At 31.7% G+C, this 16,006-nt stretch overlaps 2 protein-coding genes across 4 annotated transcripts; one reads left to right on the forward strand and one right to left on the reverse strand.

Moving 5' to 3' along the window:
• The first annotated feature begins 1,372 nt into the window (after window positions 1-1,372).
• LOC109788568 (cyclin-U4-1) lies at window positions 1,373-4,046 on the forward strand. The gene is made up of 2 exons (XM_020347324.3): window positions 1,373-1,783; window positions 3,637-4,046. The coding sequence occupies exons 1-2, from the start codon at window positions 1,449-1,451 to the stop codon at window positions 3,914-3,916; spliced, it is 615 nt and encodes a 204-aa protein (XP_020202913.1). The 5' UTR covers window positions 1,373-1,448; the 3' UTR covers window positions 3,917-4,046.
• A 3,934-nt stretch (window positions 4,047-7,980) lies between these two features.
• On the reverse strand, window positions 7,981-14,578 carry LOC109788563 (uncharacterized). 3 transcript variants are annotated; one of them, XM_020347315.3, is made up of 12 exons: window positions 13,974-14,578; window positions 12,503-13,059; window positions 12,330-12,419; window positions 11,956-12,195; window positions 11,268-11,489; window positions 10,902-11,184; window positions 10,454-10,788; window positions 10,237-10,346; window positions 10,043-10,149; window positions 9,880-9,956; window positions 9,696-9,792; window positions 7,981-9,497 (listed from the first exon to the last, which is right to left on the reverse strand). In XM_020347315.3, exons 1-11 carry the CDS (start codon window positions 14,311-14,313, stop codon window positions 9,697-9,699), a joined length of 2,457 nt encoding a protein of 818 aa, XP_020202904.1. In that variant the 5' UTR covers window positions 14,314-14,578; the 3' UTR covers window positions 7,981-9,497; window position 9,696. The 3 variants fall into 3 exon arrangements, with proteins under 3 accessions (XP_020202904.1, XP_020202903.1, XP_082926863.1); XM_020347314.3 differs by having other exon boundaries at window positions 7,981-9,525; XM_083070737.1 differs by lacking the exons at window positions 11,956-12,195; window positions 12,330-12,419; window positions 12,503-13,059 and having other exon boundaries at window positions 7,981-9,525; window positions 13,974-14,136.
• Between the last annotated feature and the right edge of the window lie 1,428 nt (window positions 14,579-16,006).

Below are 16,006 nucleotides of genomic sequence, written 5' to 3' on the forward strand. Positions count from 1 at the left end.
AAAGAACGCCATTATTCAAACTTTAGAATTCATTTGGGTCACATGAAGCAATCTTGAACAAAAAGCAGCACATCTATGGTGTGTGTTTTTTTATGTGTATGCAAGGAAGTATATATGAACAAAAGCAGAGTATAGTAATGCTGTGGACCAACATAGCAAATCCATGTTATGTCACCCACTTGTACAAGAATCAAAACACATGCTAGGGTCTCCAAATAGTGGGGCCCTTACACTAGAGTCTCAAATTCCCCCACATGTAACCACATGAAGGGAATGGAATGCCATCTCCACGGTCACAAATAAATCACAACTAAAAAAATAAACACTAATTAATTTGGAGAAAGGGACATTAATCCACGATAAACGCACCACTCCTTCCCTCTTTTACAAGTCAAGTTTTGAAATTAAAGAGGAAATCAAAATGATTACCCAACTCAAACCCCAAAACTTTTATAGCCCAAAAAGGACACTCACCACCACTTATGTGCCAACTTGCATGTCATTATTTAAATTACTTGGGCCATTTTGCATCAACAAAAGTACCCACCCTTAACGACCTCTCTCTTTCTCATTCTCTCTCACTTTCCACATTTATAATATTTGGTAACAAACTTGATAAATTTCTATTTTTAATAACTTTTATAGATGATTAATTTTATTAGTCAAACAGTCAAATTTGAAAATTAAAAAAAAACAATTATTAGAAGTGTCATTTAAATATTTAATATTAAATTTGACCCCTATTTCAATTGATCTTGTTTTTATACGTGTATGTGTGGGGATTTTTCCCTCATATGCACAAAATACATTGGTTAAGAGGATAAAAAAATATACATATTACAAAATGATTCATATACCCTATGAGTTTAATTTACATACTTTAACAGCGTAAAAACTATTAATCAATCAAAAATTTAGGTATATCTATAAAATTGTTATAGTAAAAATTAATAAGCTTACTCTATATCACTATTTGTGATAAGATGTAAGTAAAAAAATTGTTAACATTTTATGAATAATCATTTTATTAGTATAAAATATTTATTAATTTTATTTATTACTAATTTTTGCTTCTAAATTTGGTTAGATGTCTTTAGTAGAATTTTTTTTTAACTATATTTTTTTTTGCTAACAATACTTGAATCTAACACTTTATTTAAAAAAAATCAAGTCTAATTTCACTCAAATTAATGATTTGTTGATAAATTCTTTTACAAACATTGTTATTGCATACAATGTTTGTTGACTTTGTTCTATGATATGAAATTTTTTTTATAAAAACTACTTGATAATTAGTTGTTAAAATAATTTAAAACATTTAATATAATATATATAATCTCCAACCTATGTTGTTGGTGCATAGGGTAGAAAAGTGGCATATATAAACATAAATCCCTCATCATGATAACTTGAAACATTGTTGTTGCATCAAACTTTGGTGAGTGTCGATGGCAGAGGGGGAGAGTCCAAGTGTGATGCCAAAAGTGATCACTTTCCTCTCCTCTCTACTTGAGAGAGTAGCTGAGTCAAATGATCACAACCAAGAACAGCATCAGCAGAAGATCTCAGTGTTCCATGGCTTGACACGACCCAACATCTCAATTCATAGCTACCTTGAGAGAATCTTCAAGTACGCTAATTGCAGCCCCTCATGCTTCATTGTTGCCTATGTCTACCTCGACCGTTTCACTCACAAACAACCCTCCTTTCCCATCAACTCATTCAATGTGCATCGCTTGTTGATCACAAGCGTCATGGTTGCTGCCAAATTCATGGACGACATGTAAGTGTTAATTAGTATACACAAAATCTTAAATTCGAACTTTGTTGATGTTGTTGTAATTTCTACTGATTAAAAAAAAGGAAGAAAGAAAAAGTTAGTAGCTTTGACAAACTATCAAGTTCTGTGTTTTCTTAATTGTAGAAGAGTGGAAGCTTGATATGTAGTAATTAAGTTAACCTATGATGATGAATCATGACAAACTTTCAAATTCTGGGTTTTCTTAATTATGGAAGACTTAAAGTTTGATATATATATATATAGTAAAGTTAACCTATGATGATGAATCATGGGTGGTTTAGAGGCTTGGAAAGTTAGAATTGATATCATGTTTTCATTTTTATATTTGAGATGACAATATTCAGGGTCTCTTGATTTCCTTTGTATTGTTTTATTTTAGAAAACATTTTCTAGAATAATTTCATCATGTTCGATAATAATTTTTCATCCAAAATCTATTAAATTTTGAAAATTGCTTCCAAACTAGAGTGTGGATCATCTGCATTTGGAATAGTGTTGCGTGTTGTGAGGCATGAGTTTAGTGTAGGTACGTGTCTATTTTTTTTTTCTTCTTACTTTTAAATTAAAATTTGTTTCTGGAAATAGAAATCAAACTCACTATAACTCTCTTGGAATCCTTAACAAACTTTCAAATTCTGCCTTTTCTAAATTCTGAAACTTTGATATAAAGTATATTTGAATACAAGTCAATAAGTGCTTTTTAAAGTTTTTTTTTTATTGAGAATTAAGAGTTATTTTCAGTAAAAAAAAATTATAAAAGTATTTCTAATTTGTATATAAACAGGTTAACCAGTGATTAACTATTAATCTTTTGTTTGAACTCTTTTCTTTAGTAATTAAAATGATGATTCAGTTGCTCTGCATTTCCTCTGTTTGGGATCTATGATTGTTCCCATGAATTTTTCTTGTTCTGGATTTTGAAGTATTCCAGTACTAGGATGTAATTCAAATGTCTTTAATTTTTTTTTTTCCTTTAGGGGTGTTTTCTTTTCTTCTATAATAATTCTCTGACGTCACATTTTGTGTTTATAATATAACAATATTTCTTTAAAGAATATAATCTTGCTTGTGAAAATACCATGTCCAGGCTGGCTTTCCAACGAGAAGAGACAATCTACCCATGTGATCCCATGAGTTTACTGCACATATCCAGCAAATATCTTTTAATTAATTATATGGATATAGATTGATAGATAAATATAATTGTCAATGAAAATTTAAAGAGAAAATTTATTTTTTGATTGTGTAATTATAAAGTATCTAATGATCATCATTCATTTAGTATTAGAACTTCGTGGTTAAGATTAACCTTCTGAAGATAGTATACACTTACAGAAGAGAATAATTAATTTTTGATTGTATAATATTATATAAATAGTCCACATTTGTTTTACTTAAATCTAGTTATCACCATGCATTTAGTATTATAATTACGCGTTTAAGATTAAACCCTTTGAAGATAATATACACTTACTGTATAGAAAAATGAAAGTGACATACTTTCTTGTTAATACTTCTATTGTTAATTGAAAATTGGTAGGTCCTACTATCAAATTAGTATTAAAAAAAAAAACTCAATTAGGTACAAGATTTATAAAATTTATGATTTTTATTATATTTTAGTCAATAAAAAAAAAGAGTGTTAAAAAAATATTAAAAATAGTGTTACTAACATTTCTCTACTTTTATCTATCTATAATTTGGAACATTGAATTACAAAGGTAAAACAAATGCCAAGTACCGTTGACGTTTGACTTGCTAATTTTCCATCAAAACATGTTACATGATATTCACCTAATGTTCTCTTCTTGCTGCATGTGATTTGATATTTTCAGGTACTACAACAATGCTTACTATGCAAAAGTTGGAGGAATCACCAAAATAGAGATGAATTTTCTTGAGTTGGATTTCTTGTTTGGTCTGGGATTCCATTTAAATGTAACCCCAGGAACCTTCCAAGCCTACTATGTCCATCTCCAAAGAGAAATGCTGCTGATGCAACCTATAAATTTTGCAGATTCAACCCTAACTTTAGGAAAATCACTAAAGGCCCACTTGTGCTTCAATGAGGATGAATCTTCTCATCAAAAGCAACAACAACAACTAGCTGTTTGATTCCTTTGCATTTTCTCAATGCATGTAGTGTGTATGGTTGACTAGTTGTAATTAAATCTAGTGAATCTTTTACAGTCTGGCAAGTAAACTACTTTTCCTTGTGCTATTCTAATTCTTTCTACTTTTTTTTTATACTTTTTTTCTCCTATTTTCAGTTTCTTAATTTTGGTTATATTATTTGGTAGTGTAGACAATATTGTCTCAATTCGGTCTAACAAGTAAAGTATGGTATTTTCTTTTTTCAATTTTAATTTAATTTGTTATAAGGAAAGCCTATGATCTAGTGGAGAAGATGGAAAAGATAGAATAAATTGAAGGAAACCCATCTTCCTTGTCATTGGATCAAGCAATCATAAAAGCAACATTTGAAATTTGAAATTTGTTTCTTAAATTATTTTTGTCATTAATCAAATATCACATAATAGGAAAGGATCTATGCTTTCACAAACTTTTTATTCTTTTTAATATAATATATGTATAATTATAAATTGTCTCCATAATTTAAAATATAATAAAAAAAAGTCAAACCATAATATACGAGTATTGCCTTCACAAATTTATATATATGTACAATCTTTACAATTTAAATTTTTTATTTGTCCTTGTCACCGAAGGCATTGCTCCAAGAGTCTAAGACTGACCCTCAGGTTGGGATGGTAGTTAAGTAAAATGTTTCTCAGATTCTCGACTCAAAAAATCGAGTTAATTAATTTTTTATATTTCTTTTTTTTTATATATATAAATTGACATTCTCATTCTTATCCACATTTAGATGCTAGCAACATATTCTATTGTCATTTTTTTTATATGTATTCTCTTTTAAAAACAGTTATGTTTAAGATTGATTCGATATTAGGATTTAAGTATATCAAGAAAGTTCAATTTAAAAGATTAGTGCATTAAATGGAAGAACTTCAAAGCTTAAATATCATATTCAATTTGATATTCTATTCGATATGAGGCGGTATTAAATGTGATTAGTCAATTTCATTGTATTCAAACCAATAGTTTTTCTATTGTGATTTATGAGAAAGAAAAATAGGAGAGAGAAGTTATTTAACTAAAAGAAGAAGAAAAAATATTACAAATGCAAATGAAAGTTGTGAGATTATGGACTACAGCTAACAGCCTTCTACAGCTTGTTATAGAACTCTAAAGGATCTTGATCCGTAATGAATTGTGACAATAGAGCCAGTTTGGCATTGGGGTATAGGAGAAAAGAATGAACTATTGTGAGGTGGTTGATAATTTGCAAGAGAGACAGTATTTGCTAGTTGTGCTAATTCTTAAAATGTGAACAAGGAACATGTGCAATAATTAATTGGACAACAATAGCAAGTTGGTTGAAGAAGAGAGAGAACTGGTTATGTATCATGTATGAGTGTGCTATAGAAGTTCAATAGTAAATTTGTATTAGCACCACCTCAAAAATATAAGGGACACTAGTTTGTTTAATGTAGGACATAGGGTTTACAAGGATTGTGGATCACAAATTTCTAATCGGTTAAGCCACCTTTGGTCAACATAGACATCCATGTCTCACTCATGTGCCCCATATTTTTAAGTGACAAGTGAGTAGCATCTAAATCAAAAGAACATGGCAGAATACTGATCTAGCCCTACTAATCGTGCTAAACACCACAAAGTATAATGAGGAATTTAGAATTTTAAATTGTAATTAAGGGTAATATTTTATGCATATAAATTTTTAAGATAATATTTATATCATAAAATGATTTTTCTTGTTATATTTTAAATTATAGAGGTAATTTGTAATTATACATATTAAAAAATAATATATATGTATATATATATATATATATATATATATATATATATATATATATATATATATATAAACTTGTAGAGACTATAACCTTCACAAAACTTAATGTAGTTTCATTACTATTCTAGTAAATAAAAAAAACATGTTTAAAACCACGCAACTTGTATATTCATGTTAACACAAAAGTAAGATAAAATAGCATTAGGTGGATCTACAGTTTTTCATGAATAGATATTAGACTAAACAAATTATATTTAGAGTAAACAAATTATTATTGTAATAATAATAATAATAATAATAATAATAATAATAATAATAATAATAATAGGTGATAACAAGGATAGAACTTGGGTCTTAATTAATGCAATCTATTCACCTCCGTAAATGTTTTAGTATAAAATATATTGTTAAAATTATTTGAATATGTATTTCAATCACGTTTAACAACGTAAAACTAATTCCATCAAAATCAATCTTATTAAATTCTAAAAATAAAAAAAAAATTGGAACACCAACTCATTAACGTTTTACTAAACACACTATCCATTCTATCTTCGATCGAATTTAGTGTACTTTTGGAGAGTTTTATATCTACACCTTTAATAAAATACAAAGAGGTATGACAATTTTTATGTCTAGTATGTGAAAATAAGACAAATTTCTGACCATTCCGTTGTGCATCTCGATCTTTTGAATTGTTCCAATACGACAGTGGAGGAAGTACTATTTCTCATAAGAAGTTAAGAATACCACCGACATTAATGGACAATAAATTTGAAAACCAATCCCAACTTGACACGTGGTTGGAGTTGCCTGAATTTCATAATCCAACTATCACATATAATTAATTGATTGTCTGCAAAAGATGAATATAATGGAAGCCGTGAACTAAGTTTATATTGATGCAAGAGAATATTTAATACAGTTACTAACTCTTCTCAAGTGCGGAATTCTTGTTTAGTATGTTATTTTTTAACAAAAATTGACAAAAGATAATTACAGTAAAATTTAAATTTTATAACTGTCATAGTAATTCTGATAAATAAAAAAAATAATGCAATTATTATCCACTCTTTTATATGGTTTATGCGAGAACCAATTGTTCAATCTCTAATTCATCAGCGTGACTAAGATTAGTACTAAATAACATTTCTATCAAGAAATCTTGTACAAAAATCTGTGGGAAGTCAATTACAATGCCAATTACCTTTATCTATCCTTCCTCATGCATCGTAATGCAACAAATTTTGTTGGTCGGTTTTGAATTCGTCAAATTCTATACCAAACAATTCATACTTAATAGTTGATAGAATTTTTCTTCTCCATAAGAAAATCTTGTTTAATGTGAAACTTTTTATAGCAAAATTTGACCAAGTTACGAGACGATTTTTTCTCTTTTCTTTCACTCGAATGCTTATGAGAAAACTTCATTTCATGTTCAAATTTCATAACATGCATCACTTAGACCCGTGATTAAGTGAACAAATAAAAACTATATATAAAACAACTGCATCCAGCATTAGAATACACAATAGTCTCAGATGGGATATCCTGACTGAAGTTATAATTAATCACAGAAATTAAAAACAATTACATCTAAAAAAGTAAATATGTAAGCTATACAAAATCGAATCTAACATGTTTATACTCTGATTTGACAAACTCCCCTTGAAATACTTTTTGAAGAAAAATAATACGAATAAAATTCAAATAAACTTTTTCATTAGCTAAAACTAACTTTTACATCTTTTAAAAACAAGATTTAAAAAAATTAAATATAAGAACTACAAATTAATTTATACATAAATTAAATTTAACTTGTAAATATTTATTTCAATTTTTCTTGTTTTTTTCTTAAAATACCGAAACAGGCCCTATATATGAAGATACTTTTAAGTCTTATATACTCGTGATAACTTAAACATTTTATAATACGAAAATCCGCAACGGTGAACTTTCCCAGTTCTTGATAGGAATTAGTACTTAATCAGTTAGTATCATTGCGATAGTTTCTATACAAAAATCGAGTCATGTAGAAGTATCGGTGCTTAAGTTTTCATTGTGGGCCCATGCCCTTCAAATGTCACTGTAGAATTATTTTAATTACTTCGGGAAGGAAACACAACTCCAACCCAATTATGTTTCATTGGGTTGAATCCTAAATTAAATCAAATCCAACCCATTTACATTCCTAAAGCCGATGTTGCTAAACAAATTAAATTCCCAAAACCTTATTTTATGTAGTTATACAATATGTTGTCAGCATACATGCACAATATAAGCGAAAAATAAAATTTGTGCAACACGTTATTTTGCCCAGTGTTTACAATGTCATGCATGAAACAACCTACAAAACATTGATTTACTAAAACAACAACTAAATTGACAGCTGCCAACTAAATAAAAGCAAGATGTAAAAAATAAGTAAATTCCCATATAAAGGGAAGTTACCAAACAAGGCCTGTGGAGAGCTTATACCCTGCATCGAAAAAAAACAAGAGAGGAAACTGGAAACTAGAACTTAAGTTAGTATCAGTATAACCCTCACCGATGTGAGAACAATGAAACTCAACTTGGCACCTAACTACAGTAAGCTTAACAATTTGAAAAGCCTAAGAAACGTGTGAATATTCATGCATCAATAATCTGAAATCCGTGTATATGCATGAGCAAAATTATATGAAAAAATATCTAAGAAGCTTTGTAGTCTTAAAGGAGCCCATCAATAAGCCATACTTAGTAAATACCCCATTCCATGGGCAATAGCCTCCAGTGCCTTGAGAAACTAACAAAAATAGTAATGAATTTGAAACTTAGTACCCACTTAAACATAAAATCAAAACCAAATCCACACGAGCATAAACTTAGGCAACCTTTGCCTTCGGGATAGGGTTGGTTTTGCTATATTAAGCAGGAAGGGTGGGGTAGGTGCATAAAGAACCAACTTAAATAATTAGTTCCAATTCAGAAACTCAATAACAAATGATACTCAATCCTTTTCTGCTACTTTATAATGACTTGATTGTTGCATTTCCCAAAAGATGTTGCAAAGGCAAATGATCTTCTAAGGTCCATGCCAGTGGTGGTGTGTACAAATGATTGAATGGCAAAAAGGAAATCTATGCAGTTAGCTAGCTAAGGAAAGATATCAATGCATCTATAGCATTGTCTTGTAGTCCCCCTCAGCAGAAAAATCTCAAAAGTATCACAAATCATTCCAGCAACAAACATTACCAGTGCATTATGCTTTTTACTTCTTAGGATCACACCAAGTCAAATAAATCCCAAAAAACTAATCATTTGACTTTATTACTTGCTCAACAAAGTGCTAATTAGTTCACTTCTGTTCTGGTCATATCACTGTAAAAAAAAAGTAATCCAAAGTAACTAAACACCTCTTTAGAGATTCAAAACAAAGAACCAACTTATTGATAAATTCAGCAGGTAAAAATCCATGAAGCCTTAACCAAACAAGTAGCATCTATAGCCTGGTCTTTGTCCAAATGAAAAGGAAGATGGAGCAGTGGGGAAATCTTTCACATTATCTGTCCAAGTAATGTATCATAAATCAGGGTTTAATTACACATCACTGCTCACTACTTTTTCCATCTCTAATAAACTTGAGCCCATACAGCACAAATTTACTGATAATACATCCCATCCAGAGAAGATCCAAGATAGCTTGAATTGACATGACCTAGTTTGTGACAAATTCCGAAAAAAGGCTATACATAGCAATGTTCCTTTGTCTCCAAATTGTAGGCATCATAACATGCATAAGCTTCAATGGTCATCCTACAGCAGCCACTTTATTATATCAGATCTGTTCATAGACAAATTCACTGGTGACAACAGTGTGCAACCTTCACCAGCCCTTGCGAAAAAATTAGAGTTGCTATTTCGAGGATAGACAAATCTCTAAGAAAAATATATTCACTTATATTGGATGCATGCTAACGTATTCCAAAATGCAATCACAAGAAGACGACTTACCTCAATAATAAGATCCTGATCCACCACCACCCATATAACTGCTACCACCACCCACACCCCTACCAGAATACACAGATGAATATGAGCTGCCACCAACCTACAGCACAGGAACAACAATAAATAAGAACATAACTAAAATATATATCACACTACTTCCAATAAAGATCAAGCCAAAGATCATTACATCACTTCCACGAGAAATGTAATCACCACCATAACTTGATGAGTACATGCCACCAACATCACTGCCACTAAAAGAACCTGACATGCAACACATCAAAAAATTGTAAGAAGCAAAGATTCTGAAGTTGGCAATAATAAATCAGACATTTTATAATAAAATCTACCTCCTCCATAACTTGGGCCTTGTCGACTACTATACATCCCATGTGAATCTTGGCTAGAAATAGAACTTCTACTGCCCCCACCATATCCCAGACTAGATCTTCCAAGTCTACAAATCAAAAGTATGAAATCAATCACATGATAATAATTTAGGGAGAAGTAATTCACAAAGCCTTAAATTTTAGACAAAACTAACCTATCACCATAAGCATCACCATACTGTGAAGCACCGCCACTATACTCATAGTCTAATCGAGCTCTTGATTGGCGAGCATTGGTATCCGTATATCGTGGAGGAACATCATCCTGATTAAAAATAAAGTGAATAATTTCATTTACCGTGTTCTTGGAGAGAAAAAAATTGGGTTTCAAAAACAAAGCAATTATAACAAATGTGCAGAAATAATACTAACAATAGCAGCATAAGAACGTTTTGAGCCAGACACAGCATCATAATCTCGGGGACGTCCTTCACGGTAACTTAGATGAGGAGGAGGAGGAGGAGGAGGAGGCCTCTCAAATCTTTGGCTATATCCATCATCCACATAGCCTCTCCTTGGTGCAGCACGAGATGTACTTCTTGGGAGCTCAGCATAGCCAGGACCACGGGCAGGATAATCCCTGTAAGACGGTCGTCTTTCAGAAGCCACCCTTGAGCCATAATCTGTAGCAACTCTACTTCTTGGAGGTGGTATATCCTCACGCCGGCCATAATCTCTCTTCATGCTACTTTTTGGATATGCAGATGCTGAAAAGATAATACAAAATGATAGTTTAAAATGTTATAAATAAAGAATGGTGGGAAATAGTAACAACTAACAATCAATAAGTCTGTTGGTAAGAAAATTGTATACTACATACCAACTGGTCTCCTATCATAAGATCTAGATGGAGGAGGCACTGGCCTACTTCTTGCTGATACAGATATGATAGGGCGTCTATCTCTCACACTAACTGGTCTGACTGGTGGAGCACGACTTCCAATTCCTCTTACACCACGCGGAGGAAAACTACGAGGTGGAGGTCGACTCCATGATGGCCTCGACATCATTCCAGAACCGCGACCAGAACGGTAGTCCCCACGACTAATGTGTTTTCCACGGCCTCTCTGAAGTGGTCTTGACAACCTTGCTCTAACTTTTGCCTGAAAGAAGCAAAAGCATTATAAAATATTAAAATGCACCAATTAACTGTTGAACACAAGTATTTTTAATATCCAAGACCAACCTTCTTGTCACCTTCACCCAACTCTGTGCCTGTAATGCATTCAGCACATTTTACAGCAGCATCATGGGTGCCGAATGTAACAAACCCATAGTCCTTCCTACGGGCAGCTGGCATGTTCCTGGCAAGCTCAACCTTTTCAATCTCTCCATATTTCTTGAGAAGATCCCGGACATAATCTTCATCCCATGAAGGAGGCAATGCATCAATAAACACAGTTTTAACCTGCAACTTAAAACACACTTTATCAGCAAATTTGAGGTATGCAAACATGTCCACTCATGATAAACTACTGAAGTGTCATTCCGATTATCCTTAAAAAGTAAATTCAATAAAATTTGCAGAATTTAGTAATTTAATGATTAACTGTAAAGGTAACCCAGGTGGTTTCTTTTTAGAAATAATAATGTTTAGTTTTAAATTGAGGTTGCTATATAGCAAACACATTGTAATGACCATAAATGCAGAAAATTATGGGAAAACCCTTGCAGATGTAACCACAATTTATAACCAAATCAAGTAAAATAACAATACAATATCCAAATATAGACAACCAAAAAATTATCCACTATTGGTGTTGGAATCCAGCAATAATGTTTACCCAAATGCTTCAACAAGGGCAGAGAACCATACTACGCTAGTTTCATTCAAAAGCCCCTGGTTAAGCCAAGGAAATGGATTTAGGAAATACCTGGGACATAATTTCATCACCGGGGTCAATAAAAGAATCTGCAAAAGAAATTTTTGCAGGCTTATCAACTCCAAATACAACATCCCTCTTCTGCAGTCGCTTAAATGCATCCATAGCATCTGAACGAGAGGAAAATTCCAAAAATGCAAATCCACGGTTCTTTCCTTCATCATTAGTATCTTCTACCAAAGTCAAATCCTCAACATTTGTAACTCCATAATGTTTCAACTTCTCTTTTAACTGGCACCAGAAGTTTATTTTTTTTAGTCAGAAACTCAGTTGACTTGAAAAAAGAGAAACTAATTAAAACACAACTCAGCTGTTGGAGGTCAGAAGGTGCTAAAATACGACCCAGAAAAAAAATTTAAACTTACAGCTTCCTTTGTCCATGTCTTGCATATGTTTCCCAAATAAAGGGTATCACTGTCCTGACTAGGAGTAACACCACATTGTTTGCCATTGATCTGAAATTGTGGTGATGAAAAACGTGATTTAATACAGCAGCAATTTTAAGTATACTCTAACATTGAGAAGATCAAAAAATTACCACTGGATTTTTTAGCTCTGCCACAGCTCGCTTTGCTTGTTCCACAGTTTCAAAACGCAAGAATGCAAATCCCTTGTTCTTTTTAGTCTGAGGATTCATCATCAACCTAACTTCTGTAACCACCCCAACTTCACCAAAAACCTTCCTCAGATCACTCTCGTTAGCATCCTTGTCCAGGCCCCCTACAAAAACTTCAAATTCTTTCCTCTTTCGCCTCTCCTTCACAACTTCTCGGTGTTCCTCTTCCTCCACATCAGCAAAGTCTGGATGCTCATGCTCCTCACCAGCACGCTTATGCTCCTCTTCAGCCTCAATTTCATCATGAATATCTTCAACTTCTTCCTCACCTGTATCACCCTCTTCACCTACATTATCTTCAGCCTCTTCTTCCTCTAATTCATTTCCCACCTCATGACCCTCATCTTGTTCAATTTCCTTCTCATCATAATCAACTCCACCATACTCCTCAGCTTCATACTCAGGATCATTATCCTCCAAATCCAACCGTTCATCTTTCTCATATTCATCTATGGACTCCTTAACCTCGTCTTCATCATCTGTCAAAAAGTAAAAATTTCACATGATCCCGGTCAGTTTTGACCGAACTTTTCCAACATACACCGTTCATTAAATTAGGGTAGTCCATAATACTCCATAATAAATGTCATCTTCCCTAGTTGAAACTATTCCCACTACAGTACACTAACAGACAGATAAACTCAAAAAGAACTTGAACCAAAACAAATAAAAACAAACACCTTCACAGCACAGGCGACCCATTCAATAGCTCAACTCAATTTCCAACAGCTACATCAAAGTAAAGAATGAATACTACCACTTAACACACCCTAAAAGAAACACTTCCTGCAATAGCTTTCTTCCAATTAGCTAGTACAATTCCTTCGTACAAACAAACATAATCACAAGGCTTAGATACACAGCAAACACACATAGGACAGACACATCTATCAAACATCGTACCTTCACTAACATTTTCCAGAAAAAAAAAAAATCAGATCAGTATATCCTCAAGATAATTAATCAGTGTAAAATTTCACTAGAACCCCAAAACATAATTATGATCTAGGTTGTTTTAAGACCGCGGTTTCAGTTGCAACATCAAGGGTTTTCAGCTGTTCAACAGCATTGGCCGCATTTGTCCCAATTTCCCGCAACATCAAGGATCACGAGGAAACTGCAACCGCGAGTGACCCCACCACCCACATTCAAATATCAAGGATTGTAACAAAATTGCAACTGTGAGCAACCCCAATCACCACATTTGTCCCAATTTCCCCCGCAATAGCAACATCGAGAACCGCAACAAAAAAATTGCAACAGCCACCACAACTTAAAACCTTGATTACTCCCGAATTTAAACTCAGCTCAATAACCCAACAAAAAAAATCCAAACTAAAGCAAACCCTTAAAATCTTAATCACTAAAAACAAGCAAAAAAAAAAAAACTTACTTTTCGCCATAGGCAACCCATTAGCCGCTTCCTCCACAGCCTCAGGAGCCATTTGGTTCACATCAATAGACTTATCCTCAACCACTACGACAGACTCCTTCTCCTCAACCACAAGCTGTTTCACCTCAACAGCAGGGCTCTCTTCTTCCACCACCATCTTGTGCTCCTCCTCCTCAGCAACAACACCAACAACAACGGGCTCTTTCTCTTCGACCTTAAGCGTCTCCTCCGGCTCGTGATGATGCTGGTTCTGCGCACCCTTCGCGGCTCCCCTGCCTCCTCTGCCGCCCCTCCTCGAGGCGGAAGACGCCGACCCTCGCTTCGCCGTTCTTGGAGGCATTCTCGAAGGAAACCCTAGATTGAAGGGAACGGTGAATTGAACCTTTGGTTTGGGGGATCCGAGAAATGCAGAACGAGGATGTCGAAATAGGAGATGAAAGGGAAGCAGCGAGTGTTGGAATCAAAGGGGGAATTGGGGATCGATTGGGATGAGAAAACCCTAGAGAGGGAGAATGAAAGCAAAACCCTAGGATAGAGGGAAAGGGAAATTTGTAAGAGCGAGAAGATAGAATTCCCACACGAACGAAATTTATTGATGTGATATATATGGTGAAATTGTGAAAGGTTAAAGGTATATATATATGGCATGGCATTGCGCAATTGAATATTGATAGCGTTTTACTGAGGTTTTTTTTTTTTTTTTTTTTTTTTATTTCAATTGTCGGTTTTCATTTAAATTTTTTTTTTTTTTTTTGCAAAGTGTATTTTGTGGCGATTAGTCAATTACTAGTATGTAAAACCAGTGAATATCATCCTACATTTCTTGTCTCGCCATTAAAAATAAAATTAAATTAAAAAATGTGCAGTTAATTTTAAAATAATTAAATAAATTAATTAAGAGATATAAAGATAATTAATCAAATAAGTTAAGAAGTAAAAAGATAAAAATAAATAAATAAATAATGTAGATATTAAAATACTTTATCCTTTTTATTAATTAAAAATATTATCCATAAACATAATTCACGCGTTATCTCAAAGAAATTATCTAATGAATTATTATTTAAATAAATATATTTAAAATATATAATTAATGTAATTAACAATTAAAATATGATCTTATAATGAGACAAACAAAAACAATGAAAAGAGATCTTATATAAGGAAGGAGATAAACAAAAACAATGAAAAGATCTTATATAAGGAAGGAGATGATATATATTATAATTTTAAATATTATTTTTATGCCTTATTTTTATATTTAATTTAATATTTTTTTTTCTAATTCTTTTAAATATCTTATTTTTATTTTTTAATATTTTTAAACTAAATTATATTTTTTATTTTTTTCATATTTGTTAGATTTATTTAGATTGTTTATATGTTAAAATGTTTATTTTGCTTATTTATCTTTTATATGTGAATCAATTTGTTTCTTTTAAAATAATGATCATTTTTAATTTTATAATATGATTTTGAATTATTTTTTTTATTAATTTAATATATGAAATTTGTAATATTTGATTCACATATATAAAAATAATGAAATATATTGACATTCAAAACTAAAAAAGTTATAAAAATAATGAAAATTATGTGAAAATTTATCTTGTGAACAACTAAAAAAAATAACTACTTTTTTAGCTTGTATTTCAAAAACTAATTATTTATTATATATAACTAAATTTTATAAATAAAAATAGTATATGTACAAATAAATACTATAATAAATATATAAATTATATTTTAAATTTGTATATAAAGATATTTTTAAATATTGATATTATATTTATATTTCATATAAATAATTTATATTGTGATATAAGATTATTTTTAATAATTGATAATTTATTTTAAAAAAATAAAAATTTAAATAATAAATAAAAAAATGAATAAAGGAGAAGTTTATATTGAAGTGAAACACTGGCTAGCATTCAGGTGAAAATTTCTCTACATGGCATATGCAGAGAACCACCTCCTAAACCACCAGATGGGCCAAGAGTAGGTTTTGAACACACGACAATGTTTAAGGG

This window comes from Cajanus cajan, chromosome 3 (genome assembly GCF_000230855.2).
Source record: "Cajanus cajan strain Asha chromosome 3, NIPB_CcT2T_4, whole genome shotgun sequence".
Lineage (NCBI taxonomy): Eukaryota > Viridiplantae > Streptophyta > Magnoliopsida > Fabales > Fabaceae > Cajanus > Cajanus cajan.